The sequence below is a fragment of the Gopherus flavomarginatus genome, chromosome 6 (genome assembly GCF_025201925.1).
Source record: "Gopherus flavomarginatus isolate rGopFla2 chromosome 6, rGopFla2.mat.asm, whole genome shotgun sequence".
NCBI lineage: Eukaryota > Metazoa > Chordata > Testudines > Testudinidae > Gopherus > Gopherus flavomarginatus.
The window spans coordinates 8,240,469-8,265,576 of record NC_066622.1 but is presented as its reverse complement, the minus strand read 5'-3'; the positions used below and the strand labels follow the sequence as shown (position 1 = coordinate 8,265,576).

The following is a 25,108-nucleotide window of genomic DNA, read 5'->3' as shown; positions in this document are numbered from 1 at the left end:
GAACTTCTGCTTAGCCAATTGGTCTCCAGCCTGTAGCAGTGCATAGGATTCTTCCTTGTTGAACCTCATCAGATTTCTTTTGGCCCAATCCTCCAATTTATCTAGGTCACTCTGGACCCTCTCCCTACCCTCTACCTCTCCCCCCAGCTTAGAGTCATCTGTGAACTTGCTGAGGGTGCAATTAATTCCATCATCCTGATCATTAATAAAGCTGTTGAACAAAACCGGCCCCAGGACCGACCCCTGGGGCACTCCATTTGATACCGGCTGCCAACTAGACATCGAGCTGTTGATCACTATCCATTGAGCCCGACAATCTAGCCAGCTTTCTGTCCACCTTATAGTCCATTCATCTGATCCATACTTCTTTAACTTGCTGGCAAGAATACTGTGGGAGGCGGTATCAAAAGCTTTGCTAAAGTCAAGATATATCACATCCACTATTTTCCGCATATCCAAAGAGCCAGTTATCTCATCATAGAAGGCAATCAGGTTGGCTTGCTAGTGGGGTAGCTTTATCTGTGAGGATATTTTGGAATTTAAGCTTTGTGGGCAGACTGTTCTGGTTTGTGTTTACTTGTCTAGCAACTGGGAGGGATTTGATTTGTGCATTTAGGAAGTGGTTGTCAGTGCAGGGATGTTTCTTGTCTATGTAGAGCTGTAAAATCGCATTCAGGATATGACTGATTGTCCATAGGTCCAGAGATTAGAAACTGAAGGTAGAAAATGTGGAGGGGAGATTTTGGGTTATTACAGCAGCAGGCATTGTCACCATGGCTGTTGAAATCTTCCATTCCAATAGGAAAAGATAGTCACTGTGTCAGACAGCATCTTCATCAGCTCCTTTGGGAGGAGTGGTGCTTAATACAAGCTTTTTAATTGTCTACAGTTACTTTGTACAGAAACTTCTTTTCATTAAAAACTAAATAGAATAGTTTTAATATAGTTTGGCTCCCTTTGCTCAGAAATTCAAGAACTTGGTTGTGAGTAGAGACTGTAACAATTTTTTGTCCAACTGGCCAACAATCTTTTAGGCATTAAGTCAAACACAGCAGAATTGGCAGAGTAGTAGACAATAGACTTTTCCTGTGCTTTACATTGAAATTCTGTTGTTATTAGTGACTACTAGAAACTTAAGCAAACAAAAACTCCACTTGATAAGTGTTGTTGCAGCTAAGTTGTTTTTTGTTCAGCTTTTTGGACATTAACATGCAGTATCACAAAGTGACATTTTTAAAACAAACATCAGTAGAAATAATTTGCTTACAGTTCTATGTGACAGTAATTCAGAGATTGAATTATAATCATGATCAAGTGTATGTGTGTGTTTTGAGTATAATGAGCAGTAGTCAAATAAAACTGAATTAGGAAAAAATGATTAATTACCAAAATTTATAAATGCTGCCTTGATACAAGAGCATGTTTTTGGTGGCTATTGGTGGGGTTGTTTTTGTTTTTATTTTCTGTTGTTTTCGAAAACCCTAAAGTATTTTGTATAGATTTTGCATTTGGAAAATGAACAACAGTATTTCAGAGTGGAAAATACAATTTGAGAATTTTAGTACAGTATTGGAAGCTTGGTTTCTAGTTCATCTAAGATGCACTAATGACTAGAAATGGATTAATGCCCTTTATTTTATAAATCTTACTCAGTTTAATACATTTAAGTAAAATTCCTGTCAATCAATCATAGCTTTATTAAGTTTTCACCCAGTTTGTGAAACTTTTTTTTCCCGTGGTACAAAGCCAAGACTGTTGTCCAATGTATTCCCGCCAGAAGCCAAGTTTTAAACATAAAGGGGAATTTTACCCTCAGGAACCCCACTAGACCAAATTTTGGTTGCCTCATTTATGTGAAAAATCCTATTGACTTCACTAGAACGAATTGGAGTAAGGTGAACAGGGTTTTTGTTTAGTGTGTGAGTGCTGGGTGGTGCTGGTGGTCTGTGATATACAGAAGGTCAGACTAGATGATCTGATGGTTCCTTCTGGCCTTAAAAATCTGAGACTCTATTTTTTCCATTCATTAAAATGGGGATGCGTAGTCAAATAATTTGAGTAAGAGCAAGGTATTGAAATGTACACTGATAATGGTTATCTTGTTTGGATCACTTCAAAAGGTGGAGTCCAAATTCTCTTGATAAGTATAATGGGGTATATTGGCTCTTTAAGAGTAGAGGGAGGCCAGAAGACCCCATTCCAGGGAGTTGGAATGATCAAAGGCCCAGGAAATGGCCTGGTATAACAGAAGAGAGGCTGCAGTCCCAGGAAATTTTGGGTTGGATGGGGGGAAAGCCCCAGGAGGTTGTTCTTTTAAGGGCCCGGATCAGGAGCCTTGTAGTGTAGCGTGGGGCAGGGTTCTCCTCTCTTACAGCAATTCGGAGGATTCCTCTGGATGAGGGCAGTATATCAACTGCTTTCTCCCTCAAATGGGCAGACACTGGCAAGAGAGCGAAAAGGCAGACTCTAGGGAGAGGCAGCGATGAGAAGTGACCCTGTGAAGAGCTCCGTGTGGATGGTGGAAGAGCCAGTAGGAATCTTGGGATGGCAATGATGGACTGTTTGAAATTGTCTGTGGGCGTTAGACCTGCCCCAGGCAGAGGGTGTAAGACTTATGAGAGAGGCTGTAAGGGGCCCTGAGGAGGGAGAACAGAGGGAGGATGCTGCAAAGGGAACTTCAGCCAGGAGAGACTGCTCAGGAAGTGGCAGCTTTGTTACAGTAGGATTGTGATGAACAGGGCTTAGCATATCAGACCTTTAAAGAGGCATGAGATCTTCAAACAAGTAAATATATACTGGGGAACAATCCTGGTCTGGTAACAGGCTGGACTCAATTACCAAATAATATGCTATTTGCATACTAAAGATTTTTTTCTAGAAACTTTTCACTTAAGTTAGAAGACGTTAAGGGCCGAATTCTCTGGTTCAGGATTTGCATGCGAAATAAGCCCAAAGCTGTGGATTGCTGCTAGGGTGACCAGACAGCAAATGTGAAAAATCAGGATGGGGGCGGGGCTGGGTTAATAGGAGCCTATATAAGAGAGAGACCCAAAAATCAGGACTATCCCTATAAAATTCGGACATCTGGTCACCCTTATTGCTGCACAGGGAGAATTTGCTGCATGGATCGTCTTTCGGCTGTGCGGACCTTCTGCTGCTAGAGAATTGTTGAGAAATCGCTTTGTTGAGAACTCCAGCATAAAAGGCTAAGGCTGCGCCTGAATCTGATGGGCATGTGGGAGCAGAGAGGCCAGTGTCTGATGCTCGGGGGATGCATCTGACCTGAAGCTAGGGCAAAGAGTGAAGGTAGCATGTTGTCATAGCATTCTTTCTCAGATCTGAAACTTAGAGTTCAGAAAATGAGATACTAGCATGAGTTTCCCTAAGCTTAATTACCAGCTTAGATTTGCTACCACCAATCAGGAATTTTCCAGGGCCTGATACCCTCTGGTCCCCCCAAAACCTTCCCTGGGGACCCCAAGAACCCAAATCCCTTGGGTTCTTAAAACAAAGAGAAATAAGCCATTTCCCCACCTCTCCCCCTCCCAGAATTTCCCTCCCTGGGCTATTCTGAGAGACACTGATCCAGCCTCTTAAATCACTATACAGAGAAGCATCTCCCTTCCCTCTCACAAAGAGGCAAACAGATTCAAGGAAAACAGAGAGAGATTCTATCTCTCCCTCCTCCCCCACCAGTCCTGGTGAGTTATACCAATCCCCTGGGATAAAACAAGGGAAACAAGAAAAAAATCAATCAGGTTCTCTAAAAAGAAATCTTTTAATAAAAGAAAGGAAAAGTAAAGAATTATCTCTGTAACTTCAAGATGTAAATATTACAGGGTCTTATAGCTTACAGACACCAGAAAGAGACTTTCCCACCAGTATCAATACAAAGCAAAATATTCCCAGCAACTACACATATAAAAGTTAACCAGCCAGATCCACAAATGCAAATAGTGTAAAACAATTAAAAAGCCTAAACCGCCTGTTTTACTTACTATATGAAAAGAAACTTAGAGAGCCTGTAGTAATGTCTGGTCTCTCTCAGACCCTCCGAGAGAAGAACAAAGAACTCACACCCAAACTTCCCTCCACCCGAATTTAAAAGTATCTTGTCTTCTGATTGGTCTTCTGGTCAGGTGTCCAGTTTCCTGCTTGTAACCCTTTACAGGTATAAGAGACATTAACTCTTAACACTCTGTTTATGACACATGTAGGTTCTCCAATAGGGAGGAGGAGCATTGGGAAGCTGAGTAATGAGTAAGTGCAGGTATTGCTGCTCTTGAACAGATAGTGCTCTGTAGCTGGGAGATTGATGCAGGGAGCCAGATCAGTACCTTCTACTGATGAGGTTCACGTCAGTTGGGAAGAGGTGAGCTGATGTAGCTGGGACAGCCTCCGAGCTTTTCAGGAATGACTGAGGGTGCAGAAGGTTGCCAAGCAGGGCATCCTCGGAATGTCACTGTCGCAGTGACCACACCACTTTTTCCACTCCTATACCTGGTGAGTGTTGGAGGAGAGCAGGAGCAGAGTGCCTGCAGGAACTGCTTGAATGGCAGAGATGCAGGGAATTCTCCCTCTGCCCAGGGCCGGCGCTACCATTTAGGCGACCTAGGCAATGGCCTAGGACGCCAGAATTTTTGGGAGGCGCTATTTTGCCGGGGGGGGCGGCACGCGGGTCCGGTGGACCTACCGCAGTCATGCTGGCGGAGGGTCCGCTGGTGGAAAGGCTCTCGCGGAGCTGCCACAGTCATTTCGGCAGACGGTGCGCTGGTCTAAAGGCTCCGGCGGACCTACCGCAGTCATGCCTGCAGCAGGTCCACCGGAGCCTTTAGACCAGCGGACCGCCTGCCGGCATCACTGCGGCAGCTCCACCGGAGCCTTTCCAGCAGCGGACCCTCCGCCGACATGACTGCGGTAGGTCCATCGGAGCCTAGGGCCATCCGCCTAGGGCGTCAGAAACCCTGGCGCCACTCCTGCCTCTGCCCGTTTTCTGCTTTGTTCACAGCAGAAGATGCCCGCAGCATTTCATCCTTTAAAAACTTAACAAAAAACAACAAAAATCCAACAACATACCCTTCTGTGTCTAGGCACATTTGAATAGCTTATTGCAATTATTTATCCTGAAAATTTATCCAGCACATGAAGAGAGTTTGTTCTTATCAAAGTAACAATTCAGCTGGGCTTATTTTTTGCTGCTTTTATTTTTCACTTATGTCTGCATTTCTGTTATGAAATGCATTGTCCTGTGTGTTTCCTTTTGTCTCATTTTGTAACACATTCCTTTGTTAACACTTTTGGGTCAAAGGCCTATAACTGTCAATATTTATTTATTTTATTATTATATATTTATTTATTTATTGTTCTTGGTATAAGCTGTTGAATTAGCAACTCCCCAAATCTTTTATTACTAAGAAAAACAACAAAAACTCGCCATGAATATAAGTATTGAAGCTTTCTTTGATATTTGTTCAGAAGGAAAATTCATTTGTATAATCTATCATGCGTGTAACAATGTGCTTTTGATGGTGAAAATTGTTTGATAAATATTAATGGGTGTGTTTTTTTTCTTGCTACTTTGTACATAGCATGGCCTTTTGTTAAAGATGAATGTTCCACAGAAATAAGATTCCGTTAATGTGACATTGAAAATGTTTATGTCTAAGGTAAATTTAGAATGGAAAACCAAAGGCCCCCAGAACTGCATTTTATTCTAGCTCTGGATCGTTTCATTAAATAAGCCAGATAGCATTTGAAAAGGGAAATTGGTTGTATGGTTCTGATGTTGATATAGGCCCTAATTCATTGTAAACAAAAATTAATGCATTACTAGTACATTGGAAAGCATGTTATTAACTTCACATATTTCTTATTCTAGCAGATTCCCATATGACATACTTGCATAATTTTGTATTTATTATAGGGTAAGATCTAGAATCTTCCATGGGATATTTATCACATATGTACCCTAGTAAGTAGTTCTCCAAAACTGCAGTAACTGAGACTGGTCTTGAGCTATTGCAATTTATTCCAGTATTGATGGTGAATCAAGGGCAGCAAATTCTTTTATTCAAAAGAATTAAAACAAAACTATTCCATCAGGAAGTAAGACTAATACTTTCCTATATGACATTCTCTTTTGTTTGCTCTGTGTGTGTGTGTGTGTGTGTGTGTGCACACAAAAGTGGCAAGACACAGCTGAAAACACAATAGATACAGACAAACATTGCTATCCATTTAATATTATAATACTAGCTTTAATGGTTTCCAGGCAGTTAGTTGCCGCAAAACATCAATTGCTTTAGCCAGTCATTAATTTCTAGTAAACATCCAAAACAGAGATCATTAGTGCTGAGATAATAAAGTAATCTGTATATATTCCTATTTTTACTATCACATTTTTAATCTATTAAGATGTTTGCCTTTGCAAAACCCATAAAAGTAGTCAGTCAGTGTTCATCATATCCGGTCACAGTAAACTCAGTTTTCACCCTTAGAATTAAAATAGCCCATACCTATTATTAAATATAGTCCTGTTTAGTTGCTGCTTAGTGCAACAGATGTTCAAGTTGAAGAAAAGCCTTGTATGTACTTTCCCATTGTCTTTATTTGTAAAAAGTTGTAATGTATACTTGAAACTGTTGTTAATTTCTTTAAAGGAAGAATTTGCAAGGAACCAAATGGACTGTAAAACTTTTTCTCCAGTTATATTCTTTATTTATCTACTATGGAGCTATTTAGTGTGTGTGTGTATATATGTATATATATAATATATGACTGTGTATTTGACTTTGAATCCATTATGATCTTTTCAAAAAGTTGTAACACTTTGAGGTTGGAGGACCTACAAGTTTGATAATGGATGGAATGATTTGCTGGGGTCACTACAACTGTATAGATCATGAAAACAACCCTTGTAACTGACATCTTTATGGACAGGGCAGTTAAAATGAGCATGGAACACAAACTGTTCTCCTACCTCTAGAAGTGGTTTCCACAACCCATAACTTAAGACACCTTGACATTGTTGCGTGAGGAAGCGTGCACTGCCATCACCTATGCCTGGACTATCGAAAAATGTGTTTTAGGGCCCTAGTCCTGCTTTCCAAAACTTCTCTTGATTACTATGGAAGCAAAATCAGGGCCTTAGTACATAATTATGAAAGAATTTTGCACTTTTGTGTGATATTACACACGCGGTGGTGAATTTCTGAATTCAAAATGACCATTCAGTATCCATAATTTGATGATTTCCCCCCCCTCTTCATTTAGTTGTTTGCTTTGATGCCAAGATAAACTTTGACGACAATGCCGAGTTTAGGCAAAAAGAGATATTTGCCATGGATGACAAGTCTGAGAATGAGCCTATGGAAAATGAAGCAGCCAAATACGACTTAAAGTACATAGGACTGGATGGGAACATTGCTTGCTTTGGTAAGAAAAGCAGTCTGTCTTGGTCAATTATCTTGAAAACTCTGAATTGTTAATTGGTTACCCCAATATCAATTGACTAATCTGTTTCTGTTTACAGTCATTTACAGAGAGTATTGTCATAAATATTTACAATTGAGTAATAATCTAAATACATAAAATTACTCACATGCTTAAGTGTTTTCAGGATCTGGTCCTATTTTATTACCAGTGAACTCTTTAAAGTGACACCACCAATTAAAAAATCACATTTCCATCTGATGACACTGTATCTACTGCTACAAGTGACTCCTAAGATTGTTAGCTTATTGGTTGATTGTTAGTCATATAGTGAGTATTACTGTGACTGAAAGAGATTAAAGACAAATATATGATTTCTCAATTTATAAAATTTGCTTGATTTGTGTATTTTGATTTTCATTCTACTTTTTGACAGCACTTTGAATGAATAGTCCTTTTTATTGTTTTGCTGATGTTGCCTGCACTTCATCAAATTTTGTAAGAAGGTAATAGTAGTAATAGGTAATACCAGTACTACCAACAGCAAACACGAAGCTGAAATTGAAGGGGCAGCAGGCTGGAGTGCACACATGTTTAAAAAGGGGGTGAGGTTGATATGTAAGTCTGTGCATGTTTAGCGCTGCTATTTTCAGGTTAGCCCAGATGACCCTTCTAAATGTCAACAGTGGGTGCAGGGGAGGTGGAGGGAATTATTTTAAAAAATCAGAAAATACTATTTAAAAGGCTTTAAAATACAAAATCAAACTGGATTGGTTTCTCACAATGTAAATTTGGCTCCCTTGACATCTCAATATTTCTCATGTCAAACAGTAACTGATAAATCTTGCGTTATGTTGAAACCTTTGTTTCAACTGAAATTCCTTTTTTCATAGAAGTAAAATAGCTAAAAATTTAAATTATGTAAAACATTTTCAGTTTCAAGTAAAGTGTTTAAGCCAGAACATTTTATTCTGAAAAGAATTGACTTCATCATTTTGATCCGAATTAGCTAAAATGGTTTATCCTCCAGAGATGGAGGAGTGGTATATGGAGGTAATATAACTTTTGTTACTGCCCACAGATTATAGTGCTTAGATTTATGCTCTACCCACTTATTTGAAAGATCCTCAGGTTGCAGTAGAACCAATTTAATTGCATTGAAACTGCATTGGTCTTAATCTTTTAAAGGAACTAACATTAAAAAAAAGTGTAGCTCATTAAACCATTAGTATCATCGTATTCAGTGCCTGAGACCTCATCCTTATGGTTCTCTTCTGTACAGTAGAAACCTGCATAAAATTACATGTGATATAAAAAGACTTATTTTGTACAGAAGCAATAACTTTAATGTACCAAACCATTCTGATTTATCTAACCCGGATGAGTTAATGTCCTTGTAACACTAGCAGCATGTAAAGTAGCAAAGGATATGGGATGCCAGTGTGTCGAAACACATTTTAATAGAAGAAAGCATTATCCTTTTTGAACATCGTGTAAGAATTTTCATGATTTGAACACATTTGTTAAAATGAATATTTAGTTTTAAAATATTTTGTATTGCAGTATTAGTCTTACCAAGGTTAATGAAATTAGACATGGTTTGTAAGTGTGGCAAGGGAATTACGGGATCAGTAATAAGTGAAGGATACTTTACTTTGGGTTTCTGCTGGGCTAAGAATAACTTTTGTCCTTTACTCTGAGGGGGGTATTTGTGTGCAGTTACATGTGTGGTGCGTAATCCTCTTTAATTATTATGAAATCCCTTTTCTCAGAAGTTTTGGGTTTTTTTTGTACAGGACGCCCTTCATATGATTTTGTTCATTTATGTCAACTAAGTCACTCCTGAAAAATTCAGGTGCTGGTGTTTTTTGAAACAAATCAAGTGGAGCCGGAAATAAGTGAAGTTTTAGGACTAGTCTGTGCCTTGAACTGGTGTGTGATAGTTAAATCGCATTTCACAAGTCTGAATTCCCTTTTGTAAAATATCAGCCTCTGACTCTTACAATTACAGTGAATGGAGCTGGTCTTGCTATGGCAACCTGTGATATCATTTCCCTTAATGGTGGAAAGCCAGCCAACTTCCTGGATCTTGGTGGAGGTGTGAAGGAAGCACAAGTCTATCAAGCATTCAAATTGCTCACTGCTGATCCTAAGGTAAAATAATTGTCTTTCTACAGAATGTTTCCTAATGCACTAATATAAGGACATTTGTCTATCAAAATCAGTAATATGCTAAATAAATAGAAATGATGATTTTGTGAACACTTGAGGATAACTTACTAAAAGGATGGTTTAAAATAGTGGTTTTCAATCTGTGGTCTGCAGAACCTTGGAGTTGGAAACCACTGGTCTATGAGATGGGATGGCCATATAATTAAGGCACTGGGCTGGGACTCGTAAGACCTGGTTTCAGTGCCTAGCTCAGTCACCAACCTCCCATGTGACCCTGAACAAGTCATTTAATCTCTCTGTGCCCCAGGTCCCCATGTATAAAATGAGAGGAATAAAATTCCACTTGTCTGATTTATCTAAGGGCAGGCGCTCCATTATAATGTGTTCGTACAGCGCAGAGCACAGTTAGGGATCTCTAGTCACTGCTATAATACAAACAATTGGCTGAGCTTGTGAAGGCCTTACGCTCACCTCAAGGGCATTTCTCTGTTGAGCTCTCTCTATATAAAATTATTGCTTTAATTTTGGATGCCACATCTGATCAATTCCAAATTTCAGGGAATGTTCTAGGCATCATTAGCCTGGGAGGTAAATCAGAAAACCAGAAGGGGCATAATGGGGAGTCCACAAATCCCCTGCCAGCACACAAGCATCGCCATAGCCTCTAGAGTCTCTGCAGTTGTCTGTAGATCAAACAATTGGTCAATGACACTTATTAATGCCTTCTAGCAAAACAATTCCCCATTTCATCCCTGCTCATCTTTCCAACGGAATTTAGCATATTGGCACCCAGAAGGACTTGTCTCCCCGAAGTAAAGAAGAATAGTTGGGGCAGGGCAGAAATGGAGGAAGGGGAGTCATGGAAGCATGTAGATGGTCCCTGACATGGCGAGGGCCCAGACTGGGGGACCCTAGTGTGGGGGAGTGAGGCATACAGAAGCCCTAGCATGGTGGGAATGTTGGGGGGCAGAGTTTCTGGCATGGGGGAATTAGGGTTCACACAGAGTCCCTGCCATGGGAAAATGGAGCACCCTGCTATGAGTGAAGAATGGAATGAGAAGGCACACACAACCTGTAGTGTCACTGTGACATGGGGAGAACAGGGGTCTGAACCCCAAAGAATGAGCAATTGTACAGTCATATTGTGTATCAGCTATTTCAAGTGAGGTCTTTTATGAAAGCTTGTAATGTTCTGAACTTGATTGTCGTGATGAGTTTATGTATTTGTGTGTGCATAGAGCTGTGCTTGGGAACGGAAGGGCTAGGGTGGGGCACCCTGCAAGCTGTAAGTAGGCTGATGGAAGCCTGTGCTTCTGGGTTGGCTACTGGTGTCAGGACTCTGAGCCACAACAGCACAGCATTTAGGCCTCCAGTATTACAGAGTATGCAGTGACAGAACCCTTTACTGGCCTGGGTGAACCCCAAAACATCTTAGTGGGATGGGGAAAGATTGGGGGACCTTGGTATGGGAGGGAAGAGGAGAAGGGGAACCCCTGGAATCAGAGAAGTGGGAAAAGGGGTGTACACACAGCTGATGGTATGGGGAGCCCTCGTAGGAGAGAAAGGAGATAGTGGGGTACACAGAACCCCTGGCAGAAGGGAGAATGGGAGGAGTTGTAGGGAGTCGTGCAAAAGAGGGGAGGGGAGGGTGACCCATAGGGAGCTTGTGGGGCAGGGGAATGGATGAATGCAAGGGGCCCTTGGTGTGTGCAAACTACGGAGTGTGTGACCCCCTGCCCCAGTAATATTAACAGCAAAGGGGTCTGGTTGTGCCCAAGGTTACAAATGGAGGAAGTGGATTGTCCCTTTTGACCTAGTCTGGGTTGGGGATTTTACAATCCATGACACACATCAGCTTGATTAATAGGTCTGTGCTTGAAAGAACACAAGTAGAAAAGCAAGGGTGCTGCAGGTCAGGGTGTGGGGAGGTGGGAAGCAGGCGCTGGCAGAATTATCTAGGGAGATATTTGAACAGTTACCTGCACTATGCCTGAGACTGAGCAGCGCTGCTAGATCCTCCCTCACTTTTATGAGTGCTAGAGTCACAGATTTTTTTAAAAAGGAAAAGGGTTTGACATTTGTCTGTATTATTCAGAGATGGGTGCTTAATACAGTAATCAAGGGCTGAATAGAGGTAGAGATTGAGACTAAATTGCAACATAGAGACTCACGGATAAGTATGGTGTGGTCTTGCCTCGACAACGTACTGCAGTGATGATTATGGAATAAAGTCAGATGTGCTCTCACGCTATCATTGTGACTGCAGATTTCCTACATGCTCTGCATGTGCTGATTTTGATGAGACATGTATCCAGTTTAATTAATTAATATTATTCAGAGGCATTTCTGTACCTCTCATTAATATCTGACTGACTATCACCATCCTTCTCCAGATCTTCACTCTGATTTCAGTGGAGATAACTGGCATAGCTCAATGGATCTATGCCATTTTACCATGTGAGAGTCCAGCCCGAGATGTGCAAGTCACCAGCCTGAATGCTCTGTAGCTCATGTCTCTATATTTTTTATTTCATTTTTCCTTTCTTCATTTCATTTACTTAACCTTCTCCTGTTTGTCCCTTTATCTCCTTCTTTTTTTTATAGTTTTACATTACCCTTTGTGTATTGTGTCTCTGCCTCTCTCTTTTCACTGAATGAATTTTTTTACTTTGTAGGCCTTTTCCTGTTTTGTTTTATTTCTCTCTCTCTTTATTCTCTCTTTCACTTTCTGACCATTTCTTTTTGCTTCCCACTCCTGACTGCTTAGTATCCCAGTGGGCAAGTACTTTTTCTAGAATAGTTTTCAGCAGGATGCTTATCTGCCGGAGGGCATTTAACTGATAGGAATGTCAAATACTTTAGCGCATAAGTACAAGGGATGGTTTTGGCTTTGTCCACTTTAGATTTTGAATCTTATAGAAATTACTGCTCATCATCCATTTTTAAGTTATTAACCTCAGATCCTTTGACTCTGTCTCTGCGCACCAGTCAATGTTCCCCAGCTTTTATGTTTTAGTCACCTAGAGGGGCTTTGTCTGGTTTCAGTGAGGCACTTCTGATACCTCTTGTCAGCCCTGTGATTTCACTGATTTAGCTTTTATCCTTTTGGCTCCATGGCCATCAGTGACACTGTTTCAAGTCATCACGATATCAGCTGAAATTCAGCTTTCATTTTCAGCAGTAATTTATGAAGAAAATGTCTGGGATTCAATTAGGATTTCTGAGGACATATAGTGGTGTATCAGTCTCCTATTAAACACAGGGTACCCAGCAAAGAAAAACACGTGGCTGGCCCGTGCCAGCCGAATCGGGTTCATGGGACTTGGGCTGTGGAGCTGTTTCACTGCTGTGTAGACTTCCTCGCACAATCCTAGAGCCCGGGCTCCAGCCCTGAAGCCTACACAGCAATGAAAGAGCCCCGCAGCCTGAGCCCTGTGATCCCAAGTCCACTAGCACTGGCCAGCTGCAGGTGTCTGGTTGCTGTGTAGACGTATCCACAGGCACAAATCAACTGTACCAGGTTTGGACAAACTAGTGGCTAAACTCATGACGTATGTGTGACCATCCTTATTGCTGTGCATCTTATGGTCACAGAGAAGCTTATTGCCAATTTAAAAATAAACATTTTATATTTTTTTTTCAATAAACAAATGGCAGTTTAATATCGGGTCCTTCCTCAGTCTGAATACTATTTTCTGCATTGACAGGGAGATGGAAATGATGATCTAATGAGCCTTTTCCATTTCTTAACTAATATTGAGCTTTGATCCCCTTGGGTTATGATGTTTAGTATAGTACTTGGAGTCAGTAGTCACTTTTAATTACCCTACAAGCTTTAACCTGTTTCCTACCTTATCCAGGAAAATAAAAATTTGCTCTTGGGAGTTTCCAGGCCTGTTAAAGATAGAGCCTCTGAGAATTATATAAACCACAAGGTGCCCTGAGGGCAGCTGACTACAATATATTGTTCTGAACTTTTGGCTGGGGACTCTGCAAGAAATTAAATCTTCCAGAAAATGATCAAATATACTTTAAAATAAGACTTGCTCTTTAAATGTCTTTAAAGTGTATATTTGTTATAAAGTATTGGGGAAGGAAGTGGGTAGTGCAAAGCTGAGAACATTCTGTTTGAGGAGAAGTTCATGATGTTCTTGTAGTTTGACAGGTTTCCTAAGTCTGCTTGTTAATGGCGGCATTTAAGAAAAGAAATTAGTAATGTTTCTTGGAAAACACCAACCATGGAAATACCACCTTTAAAATTTGAGTCTTATTTGAGCTTTTCATCCTATTCTGACCTTGTTTGCTGTCTTCCAGCTAGTCGGTGCTGCATTTGTCAGATTGGCTGTAGAAGTGGTGCTGAATGTTTTTTTTTTTCCCCGTTAGCAGCCCAAAATCTGGCTGCGTTTTTCTTCCTGTGACCCCACTTACCTGTCTCCTTCGCACAAATTCCCGTGGTGCCTCTGTCTTGGCAGAAGTTGAGCTCTCTTCCCTTTCTTGTGCCTACCTGCATGAAGAAGGGAGGGTTCTGTCCTCTGTCCTCGTTTTCCAAGCTACTGGGAGGCATCAGTGGGATTTCATTGCTCTTCTTTCTCACACAATAAGGCAGAAAAGAAGTTGCAGTCTTCAGTGCCACAGCAGTGCTAAGGGACTTGTTTGACACCCTCAGATGAGCGAAGTGGAGTGCTGATCAGCAAACCCCTGGTAGAGTGCTGATCAGTGAGCAGTTACTTGTTCTCACCAATTCTTCTTTTGCCTTCACCAGTGTTGAAAAACACTGACCTATTATTGATTATTTGTATTACAGTATTTTCTAGGAGCCCTGGTGATGGACCCAATGTACTTGAAAGTCTAAAAGGTATTGATGGGGTAGGAACAGTGGTTGACTGGATAGGGCACTGGACTGGAACTCAGGAGAGCTGGGTTCAGTTCCCAGCCCAGACATTGACTTGATGTGCAACTTTGGGAAAGTCACTTTAATCTACTTTGTGCCTTAGTTCCCAGCCTGTAAAATGAAGATATTTGCCTCTCTCATAGGAAGGATAAAATACAATCAGATATTAAAGTGAAGAAGCTTGTATAAGTAGACAGATGCAAAGTCACCTTAAAGAAATTATAAGCAGTTCTGTTTTACCATTGACTGACCCCCAGCACTGACCTGAACAGTGGAATCTAAATGCAATGATGCATTGAAAAGTAGTTAACTTCACTGAAAAGAGGGACTGAAATTAATCTCTTTCAACAACTGAAGCTCCTATTGTTTTAAATGGTGTAATTGACAATGGCAGAATTTAATCCAGTCAGCTGATGTTAGCAAGTGTTTACTTGTCATATATGAAAAAAATTATATTGACTAATAAATATTTTTCAAGCAAAATATTATATATTGACATCTGTTAACTCATATATAGGGAATAATTAATGCCAAACCCAAGAGAAGCTTAATTTGTTTTTCCTTCACCCATTCCTTAGGCCAAACAGATTATTGTTTTATGAATATGAAATAAGCATTCTTATTCCTATCACTGCTGTTTGCTTATGTCAGATGCATCTCTCTGTCCATCTCAGTGAAGGAAAAATAATGGCATTGATGTGCTTTGACGTTCAGTTGTGTGAAATCAGAGGTCTCGTGGTTTTTCATTTTCTCAACATCCGAGGCACTGAACAGAATTCAGAAGGAGAGTATCATTAAATATTTTGCAATTCACTTATTTTCCAGCTGTGCTTTGTGTTCAGATAATAAGGTTATCCTTGCTTATTACAGAAGAGCTATTTACCATCAGTTTATCACTTGGGCTTGAGGGATTCTGAATATTAGTTTTCTTAAAGTTGCAGCCCATTACGTAGTAGCAGAAGGGAGTTGTTGTTTTGTACTACCATAGCAAAGGTTTGAGTTTATTAAGAGATTTTGGGCTCGGGGAGAGAAAGTAAAGTGAAACTTCACACTTCAACCAGGAAATTGTTTAATTTACTTGGACTTTATCTTGTGGGAGTGTATGAGTTCAATTCATAAAAATCAGAGTTCCCATGCTGCGTAATGGCAGCAAGTCAGGAGGGGGCGGGGAACAGTTATTTCCTGGAGTAGTAAATGAGAGAAGAGCAGCCTGGTCAATTAAACATATGCAGACACTTCCTCAAGGGTGTTGTTTCTGAAGTCATAGTTCCTCCCACCAGCCCGGTTGCTAACTATCTTTTATCATAAAGGTGTGGCTTTACTGTGTGAAAATGTCACTTTCATACTCAGGAGTTTTGTGCCTTGTGTGTATTCAAAACTGTAGGTTAATGATAAACGTAAGGTTTTTACGCTTGTGTTAACTCTCACTTCTGCAGAGCCTAACGAGTTTTGGGAGAGTGAGTTGCATTGTTTTCCTCCTTATGCCTCTTCAAAAGATCTTTCTACTAAGTTTGACTCAGCTGTGCCTGTCAGGTCCACTGAGGGCACAGGAATCGCACAAGTTCTTTGTGGGGCAGAGACTGTCTTTTTGTTCTGTTTTTGTACTGCACCTAGCACAATGGGGTCCTGGTCTGACTGGGCTCCTAAGCGCTACGGTAATACGATAACGTTATCAAAGGGCAGTGGGTTTGCACAAATGTCAGTAAAAGTTGAATTTAACCTGCAGTACATTGTAATCCTGGTGGTGAGGTGGGCAGAGGAAGGAACCCAGCTGGACAGCGAGTAGGACTTGCAGTTCAGTGAATGCCCAGGGCCAGCTCAGCGTGTTATATCATGGACCAAAGAGGGAACACTGTACACAAAACTAAGTGATTGGGCAACAAAATGGCAAATGAAATTTAATGTGGATAAATGTAAAGTAATGCACATTGGGAAAAATAACCCCAACTATACATACAATATGATGGGAGCTAATTTAGCTACAACTAATCAGGAAAAGGTCTTGGAGTCATCGTGGATAATTCGCCGAAGACATCTACGCAGTGTGCAGTGACAGTCAAAAAAGCAAACAGGATGTTAATAATCATTAAAAAGGGGATAGAGAATAAGACGGAGAATATCTTATTGCCCTTACATAAATCTATGGTACGCCCACATCTTGAATACTGTGTACAGATGTGGTCTCCTCATCTCAAAAAAGATATTCTAGCACTAGAAAAGGTTCAGAGAAGGGCAACTAAAATGATTAGGGGTTTGGAACGGGTCCCTTATGAGGAGAGATTAGAGGCTAGGACGGGGTCGGCAACCTTTCAGAAGTGATGTGCCGAGTCTTCATTTATTCACTCTTAATTTAAGGTTTCGCCTGCCAGTAATACATTTTAATGTTTTTAGATGGTCTCTTTCTATAAGTCTATAATATATAACTAAACTATTATTATATGTAAAATAAATAAGTTTTTTAAAATGTTTAAGAAACTTAATTTAAAATTAAATTAAAATGCAGAGCCCCCTCGGAACGGTGGCTAGGATCCAGGCAGTGTGAGTGCCACTGAAAATCAGCTTGCGTGCTGACTTCAGCACGCGTGCTTACCCCTGGGCTAGAACTTTTCAACTTGGAAAAGAGGAGACTAAGAGGGGAATATGATAGAGGTATATAAAATCATGACTGGTGTGAAGAAAGTGAATAAAGGAAATTTATTTACTTGTTCCCATAATAGAAGAACTATGGGCCACCAAATGAAATTAATGGGCAGCAGAGGATAAAACAAATAAATGGAAGTTCTTCTTCACACAGCACACAGTCAACTTGTGGAACTCCTTGCCTGAGGAGGCTGTGAAGGCTAGGACTATAACAGGGTTTAATAGAGAACTAAATAAATTCATGGAGGTTAAGTCCATTAATGGCTGTTAGCCAGGATGGGTAAGGAGTGGTGTCCCCTAGCCTCTGTTTGTCAGAAGGTGGTGATGGACGGCAGGAGAGAGATCACTTGATCATTACCTGTTAGGTTCACTCTCTCTGGGGCACCTGGCATTGGCCACTGTCGGTAGACAGGATACTGGGCTGGATGGACCTTTGGTCTGACATAGTACGGCCGTTCTTATGTTCTTATGTACATTGGCTCATCCCATGACACCCGCTGAAGCTCTGAAATATGGCTATTTATATTGCTTCCACTGTTCTTCCCCGCTGCTGAGACTAAGGGAGTCAAGGCCAAGCTGCTATTCCTCCCACAGTTCTGCCACGGCCATAGGAATAAAGGGGAATCAGCAAACTGTTGGGGACTGGAGCTTTTAACAGCTTCCTCTTTGCTCTTCAGCAGCATCTAGTTGGAATAAATAATCTTTAAAATCTGCAGGTGGAAGATGGTATGTAAAGTTTAAAACAAATAAGGCTACATTAACCAGGGGCCCATTATAGGAATAGATCAGGGTGGTAGAAGACTAGCCTGTTGGTCAATTTCTGTATTTAAGTAACTGACTGATTACTGGTAGTTGAGTTTTCTAAAATTGTAAGGATGTCTGACTTTTGAGCATTAGGATCAGATGACCTTCCTGGCTCCCTCGGCTACCAGTGTCAATGTGTATACAGTGAAGTTGAAATGAAATGTAAACAGCACTCAGGTACAGACGTATTACAGCATGCTAGCGTCGGATTTGTTTGCATTGTCAGATTGCATGTCATTTCGAATAATATAGAGAGAACCATATTCTTATATAGTCATTAGAAACCCTTTTGCTTTCTCTTTCAAATATCATACATCCTTTACACACCTCATTACCCTGCTCTTCTTTGCCCAGCAGGCAAAGTGTTTTCTTTATGCCTTGCGTGTTTTCCCGCATGTGAGTGAAGCATGGGACTGATTTTTAAGTCCTTGAAAAGCTATTGTTGGAGAACTGTTGTAGTGAAAAATGTCCATGATGTACTGGCTGTATGCTAAAAATGGTGGATTTCTTTGAGAGGAAGCAATGCCTAGTCACTGAACTCGACGGGGAGCCAAGGCGTTCTGATGTGGACAGTAACACTGACTTTGTCCTGCGGCAAATACTTAGGCGTGAATTTTTAAAAACGTCCCCTAATGTTGGGCAGCTGTAAGATGTGGGTTATAATACTCATCTACCTCATGGGGAAGCTGGGCATTAATTAAAGGTTTGTGCAGTACATAATAGATGTAAAGTGCCATAGAAGTGACATTCTCTCAGTATGGCCTCCTTTCTTTTTGCAAAGCCACATCCTAACAGGGACTGTACACGTCGCGTTGCTTTTGTAGGAGCCAAATGACAAATAAATAAATAGCAATACAAAATTGAGAGGTGCCCTGATTGTGTTTTTGACATCAAAGTCAGGCAGTTTCAGGCTAGTAAATTATGTAAATATCAAATGCTTCAGCAAGTAGATCTAATTATGTGACCTGCTATTATTATTTTTCTCTTACGGTAGTGCCTGAGCCCTCAGTTGAACTCAGGAAGCCATTCTTCTAGGCACTGTGCAAACACCTAGTGAGAGACCATCCCTCCCCTGAAGGGACTGCGGTCAAAATAGACAACAGAGACAGAGGGTGGGATGAGAAACAGATGAAAACAACTTGCCCAAGGTCAAGGGTAAGTGACCGAGCTGAGGATAGAACCCAGGTCTCATGACTCTTCAGACCGTTAGACCACATCTAGTGATGAGCTGCCAAAATATTAACAACAGGTTCCTTCCTCCTCACCTCACAAGGGGGTCGTGCCCCGTTCAACCCCTCATGTTCCTTGACACACCTCCCGGGAACCCCTAACCCATCCCCCCCTTCACTGTCCCCTGACTGCCCCCTGCTGCCCCATCCAACCCCTCCTCTCATTCTTGATGGCCCCCCCGGGACCCTGCCCCATCCAACCACCCCTTATCTCTGTCCTTGACTGCCCCCCCCACCTCATCCAACTCCTACTCCTTCCTGACTTCCCCCCGGGACCTTTGCCCCCATTCAATCCCCCTGTTCCCTGCCCTCTGACTGTCCCGACCCCTATCCAACCCCCCCACAACCCGCCGAACACCCCCTCCCTGCTCCTTGCCCCCTTACCACGCTGCCTGGGGCCAGGACCGGGTCCACTCAGCCGGCACCAGGACCGGCGCCGTGGGACCTGACTCCCTGGGCCGGGCCGGAGCCGCCCAAGCCGGGGGCGCTCAGGTGGAGCCGGACTGGGCCACGTGTGCCGTTCCCCCCCGGGCCCAGCTTACCTGCCTGCTGCTTGTTTCAGGTTTCCCGCGAACATTTGATTCGCAAGAAACAGGGGAGGGGGAGGAGAAGGAGGGCGGAGCGTTCAGGGGAGGTAAGCTGGGGCCGGATGGACACCTGCCCGAGCCTTTGTTACATTTAAAAGCTTTTTTGCAACTGGTTGTCCTGGAAAAACTGGTTCTAAAAAGGCTTCTACATTTAACAACCGGTTCCTGCGAACCGGTGCGAACTGGCTGGAGCTCACCACTGACCACACCCCCTCAGATGAATGTACGACTCCTAAATGTTAAAATATTTGTTTGAAGACAAGGCTGTGATTGTTGTTTACGATGTAGCAACGAAATTTAAACAGTTTTTGTTTGGGACAACAATAGAATATTTAGAGGAGAGTCAAATTGCTAAATACTACTTCAGATTTTGTATGATCAGTAATGCTTTCTCTCTTCAGGCTTTTGATAGTGTCAGATTCCTATCATAGGGTCATAGTAGTTAGAGATGAAAAGGACTCATTAGATCATAGAGGCCCTTTTAAGATTTGAATAGGGCAGGTCACATTTTCTGCGTCAGGTTTCTGCAAATACCTTATCTTTAATTGAACGCAATGAGGCTATGCAAGGGTGAAGATGTCCAGATGCCATAGTGGGCATTAACTTGAGACGTACCCATATTTTCATCAGTACTGTATCTGTGAGAAGATGTTTGCAATATAAACTAATAAAACTTGATCAGTTTTGGTTTTTTTAAAAACATACATCCTTGCGCTTGTGCAGGCTTTATTTTGAAATGACTAGTCATCTTTCACACTACTTAATGTATGTGAAGCGCTAGAAAAACAAACTTTCATTTCAAAAAGGATTTTTCTTTTTTAAGAGATTGCCGGCATATTGCCAGTATTTGTGGAAATCTGCAATCTCACTTAAGATTTACAAAGATAATTGTATTGAATCGATACATTTATAATCAAAAGTAACTGCATTTTAAAAATGGGGCTATTAGGCAATCCAAATAATTATATATTAATGGCAAAAAGCTACATTAATGCAGAGTTAAGGTTGCTTGGTGATATGTTAGACCCTTGCAAAACATTGAGTTGGACAGAACTCAAACGTCTGAAAACCAGGAAATGCGCAGTTAATGTTGCCCATGTCCTCTTTCAGCAATGACCCAATATGCCCCATTCATATGTACCTTTTCAGACTTTTGAGTTTTGCTTAACTCAGCGTTCTGCACGGGGATGACGTACCACCAACCAACCTTAACTTTGGATTAATGTAGGGGGTTTTTGCCATTGAATTTCTCTTCTGGTTCAAAAAACTAGGATATGTTGTTGGTAGGAGTCAGTAGTCATTTAGGCAGTTGTACACATCATGTCCTGCAATTTGCATACCTATGCGGCCAGCCAGTGCCTCCAGTCCCCAACACGCACACATCAGCTAGGCCCCACCAGCCTGCTTCAATACTTCTCCCCAGCTACCAATCCCCATCTCCAACCATATATCTGAAGTCCTCACTCCCTGTTATGCAAAAGTTTCTATTGTTGTTACTTCTCCCTGCTCCTATAACCTGATTCACATGTGATTCCTAGAACGAAGGACAACTGTGTTATAGTGGAATGGTGTTCCTGACTGCATTTCAGAATGGTTGAAGGGTGGAGTTTGTGGCAGGGCCAGTGAGAGAAATTACAGGGAGGGTTTCTGTCTCAACATATTGACAGTTCTATGTTTGAGAGAAAAATCCTCTGACCCTTGTCCGATCACTATACCGTATCTCTGAGAAATAGTGAAGTGTCATGTTTCTGTGCCATACAGTACACATTTTCGAGTCAGCCATGAACCCTCCAATTTCCCAATTAATGTCTCTCCAACACTTATTAATAGCTTTCATATTGTCGCTGTAGCAATCATGCCAATCATCATACAAACCAGAGAAGTCTGTCACAGCTCCTGGATGCAAATCTCTGAGTTGGCCCAAATCTGCTCTCGTACATCATTTGAGGAGTACACAAGGAAAAAGGCCAAGATCATTTCCACCTGAGTGAATCCCCACAATGTCCAGGACTAGATCACAGTGCGTTAATAAATCAGCAAGGTCCATGTGCAGAGTTTGTCTGCGGCAGGCTAGTTCGTAGTGAATTCACATCTCCGCTTGCCATGAACTAAATGTTCATGTAGACACACTCTGTGTGTGTGTGAGAGTAAGTGTTCTGTTGGTGCTGTATTGTTCAGGCTGCAGGCAGAATTTGGGTAGATGTTGCAGCTTCTCAGGAGTCCTTTTGGTAATGGTGTCAAAGCATGACCAATGTTTACCTCATACGTGAATACAGGGTCAAGCATGAGTGGGCAGCAGGATACAACAAATAAATGGATATGGCAGGTGCATTATATATCAAGTACAGATTAGAAGCACCACGTGTTCCTGCCCAGTTCTTTGGCTGAAGAAAGGGCTGGTGGTTAGGGACGTTGGTCTCAAGCCATATCTCATTAAGCGCCCATTGGGGTCTTCGTCTATTATTCACCTGTGGTGGGACATAAGACTAACATGACTGCTGGGTTTCAGGTATTGAGATTTTTCTTGTTTAAATAATTGAAGTTAAGGCCAATCTCGTCAAACATTTGCTAATGATGGAGTCTTTATTTGCTGAACACCTGATAGCAGAACCAATGTATATATACATGCCTGTGTCCTCAGTGCTTAGTTAAAGGATATAACATAATGGGCTAATAAATCTCAGAAATATTTGACTCTTTACTTTATTATACTTTACAAACTGCTTTAGATTTTAAAGGTGTATTTGTCTCGCTTCACAGTGAATAAATATAAGAAGTTAAGAGATTTTTGGGTACCTTAGTTAAATTGGTAATTCATCTAGTGGGATGAATAATTGATTATGAATCTTATTACAGATAATCCATCTTGCACATTTAGAGGAGGAATGAAATTCTAATCAAATTAAAAGGTCATATTGGTAGGAAATAAAATATAATTAGAACTCGTACTTTACCTGGTTAGTAAAGTTAGTCTGTAGAGTAAAGTGTGTCTTAATAGCAATTAATTTTAAATATTTGGCTTGTTAAGGCTGTCAGAAAAAAGTGATTACATTCTTTCCATCAAAATTAAGAGTTCTGATCACCTCACTTCCATCTGTCCGTCGTTGAGATAAACCTACATGAGGAACGGTCTCTCTCAAATAGTTATTTTCTCATTCGGTCTCGGTAACACAGTGCTCTTCTTCAGGCATCAGTGTAGAAATCAGCTGTTTGGTTTTTTTGTCATTTTAGGTGCTGCCTCGATAATGTATATACACAGCATAAAGTACTGAAAAATAACCATGGATCTTGTCATCTATTGTCTAGGTAGCTTTGTTTGAGAATGTTCGTCATATTCAAATAGCTAATACTTTTATTCTTTCAAAATACCATATGTACTCGCTCATAAGCTGGATCGTTTATCAGCCAACCCCCCCCCCCAAGATGGATAAGTAAAAATGAAAATTTTTTATAACCTGCTCATAAGCTGACCCTATAATTCAGGGGTCAGCAAACTTTGGCTCCCAGGCCATCAGGATAAGTCGCAGCTGGGCTGAGATGGTTTGTTTACCTCGAGTGTCTGCAGGCACAAGGTAAATCTAAGTAAACAAAGGGTCCTGGTGCTCCAGCTGCTTACCCTGACGGGCAGGGACAGCAACGGGTGGGGAATATTTTGCGGGGGAGTGGAGTAACCCCTATGACCGCCCCCTACATGACCCCACTCCTAGCCAGGGACCTCCACAATGTCCCCATCCCTTCCCACCTTATCTGGGGAGGGCCAGGGGAGGATGTCTCTGGCCTGACTGGAGCTGTTCCGGCAAGCTGGACAGTACAGCCGCAGCCTGCTCCATCCGGCCAGACTGGGCGGCGCGGCTGCAGTATGTTCCAGCGGGCTGGGCTGGGTGGTGTGGCCGCAGCATGTCCCAGCAGGCTCAGCCACTTACCCTTGACCTGCGGGCTGGGCTGGGCGGCGCGGCTGCAGCATGTTCCAGCGGACTGGGCTGGGCGCAACAAACAGCATGAGGAAATAATAAGCAAGATTGATAGAAATAACTGTGTCAATCAAAAGGCTGGTATCAATGCAAAATATATTGTATGATTATTTGAATGTATATAGATTTGTAGATGTCTTACATTTTAATAAGAGCCACTGTAAAGATCCTAGAATAAGAACAGGTTATTTGTTTACAGTTGATATCATGTGCAGTGTGACAAAGTTCCTCCTCTACCTTGGTGGGTCCTGCGCTTATTTGGCAGATTTGCTCACCTCAGTGATCTTCCCCACGGTCTGGATCAACTTCTCCTGTGTCTGATCAGGAGTTGGGAAGTTTGGGGGGAACCCGTGCCCGCCCTCTACTCCGGGTTCCAGCCCAGGGCCCTGTGGATCACAGCTGTCTATAGTGCCTCCTGTAACCTGCATGACAGCTACAGCTCCATGGGCTACTTCCCCATGGCCTCCTCCAAACACCTTCTTCATCCTCACCACAGGACCTTCCTCCTGGTGTCTGATAAGGCTTGTATTCCTTAGTCCTCCAGCAGCACAGCCTCTCACTCTCAGCTCCTTGTGCCTCTTGCTCCCAGCTTCTCACACGCACTTCCTCTCCTCTGGCTCCCCCATCCCTGACTGGAGTGAGCTCCTTTTTAAACCCAGGTGCCCTGATTAGCCTGCCTTGATTGGCTGCAGGTGATCTAATCAGCCTGTCTGCATTAATTGGTTCTAGCAGGTTCCTGATTAGTCTAGTGCAGCCCCTGCTCTGGTCACTCAGGGAACAGAAAACTACTCATCCAGTGACCAGTATATTTGCCCTTTACCAGACTCCTGTACCCCACTGGCCTGGGTCTGTCACAGCAATTTATGCGTCTCATTCATTCAATCTTTCTACAAGTGTCTCCTGCATGTATTATCTTTATTACATGGAGCTGAATTGACTTCTTGATTCTTCTTCAGGGAAGTGGTTAATCACTTGGAAGAAGAGAATATCTTTGTTTTAGTTTTCTTCTACTCTTCACATCTGAGAGGCTATGCCTGTCTCCTCTCTCACTTCTGTGCTCTTCCCTTCACTCATTAAGAGTTTCCATGGTAGATTCAGGTTTACCTCATTTCAGAAAGAAAGCGGGGAAACATTTTTTCTTTTTTTTTTTAAAGAACTTGTACATTCAGCAAATTAGATCTTATTTTTTACTCTAATCTGAGTGGCATCTTTCTCACAATTGAAGCTTCTTTTTCAAACACAATAGGCATTTATCTGCATTCCTGGAACCAGCAGTGGGGAATTGTCTTTCTCCACAACTGGAGGAGTGTTCTGTAAGTGGAGTACTGTGCCCGTGCATATCAGTTAGCATTCCCATGGAGCAACTGGCACATATCAGAGTTA

General features: G+C 41.8%; 1 protein-coding gene across 1 annotated transcript in view; it reads left to right on the top strand.

Moving 5' to 3' along the window:
- The window catches only part of SUCLG2 (succinate-CoA ligase GDP-forming subunit beta), a 220,251-nt gene that overhangs the window by 129,602 nt on the left and 65,541 nt on the right, over window positions 1–25,108 (top strand). Inside the window, 2 exon segments of the mRNA XM_050957476.1 lie at window positions 7,273–7,434; window positions 9,443–9,585. Coding sequence (XP_050813433.1) covers window positions 7,273–7,434; window positions 9,443–9,585 — 305 coding nt within the window.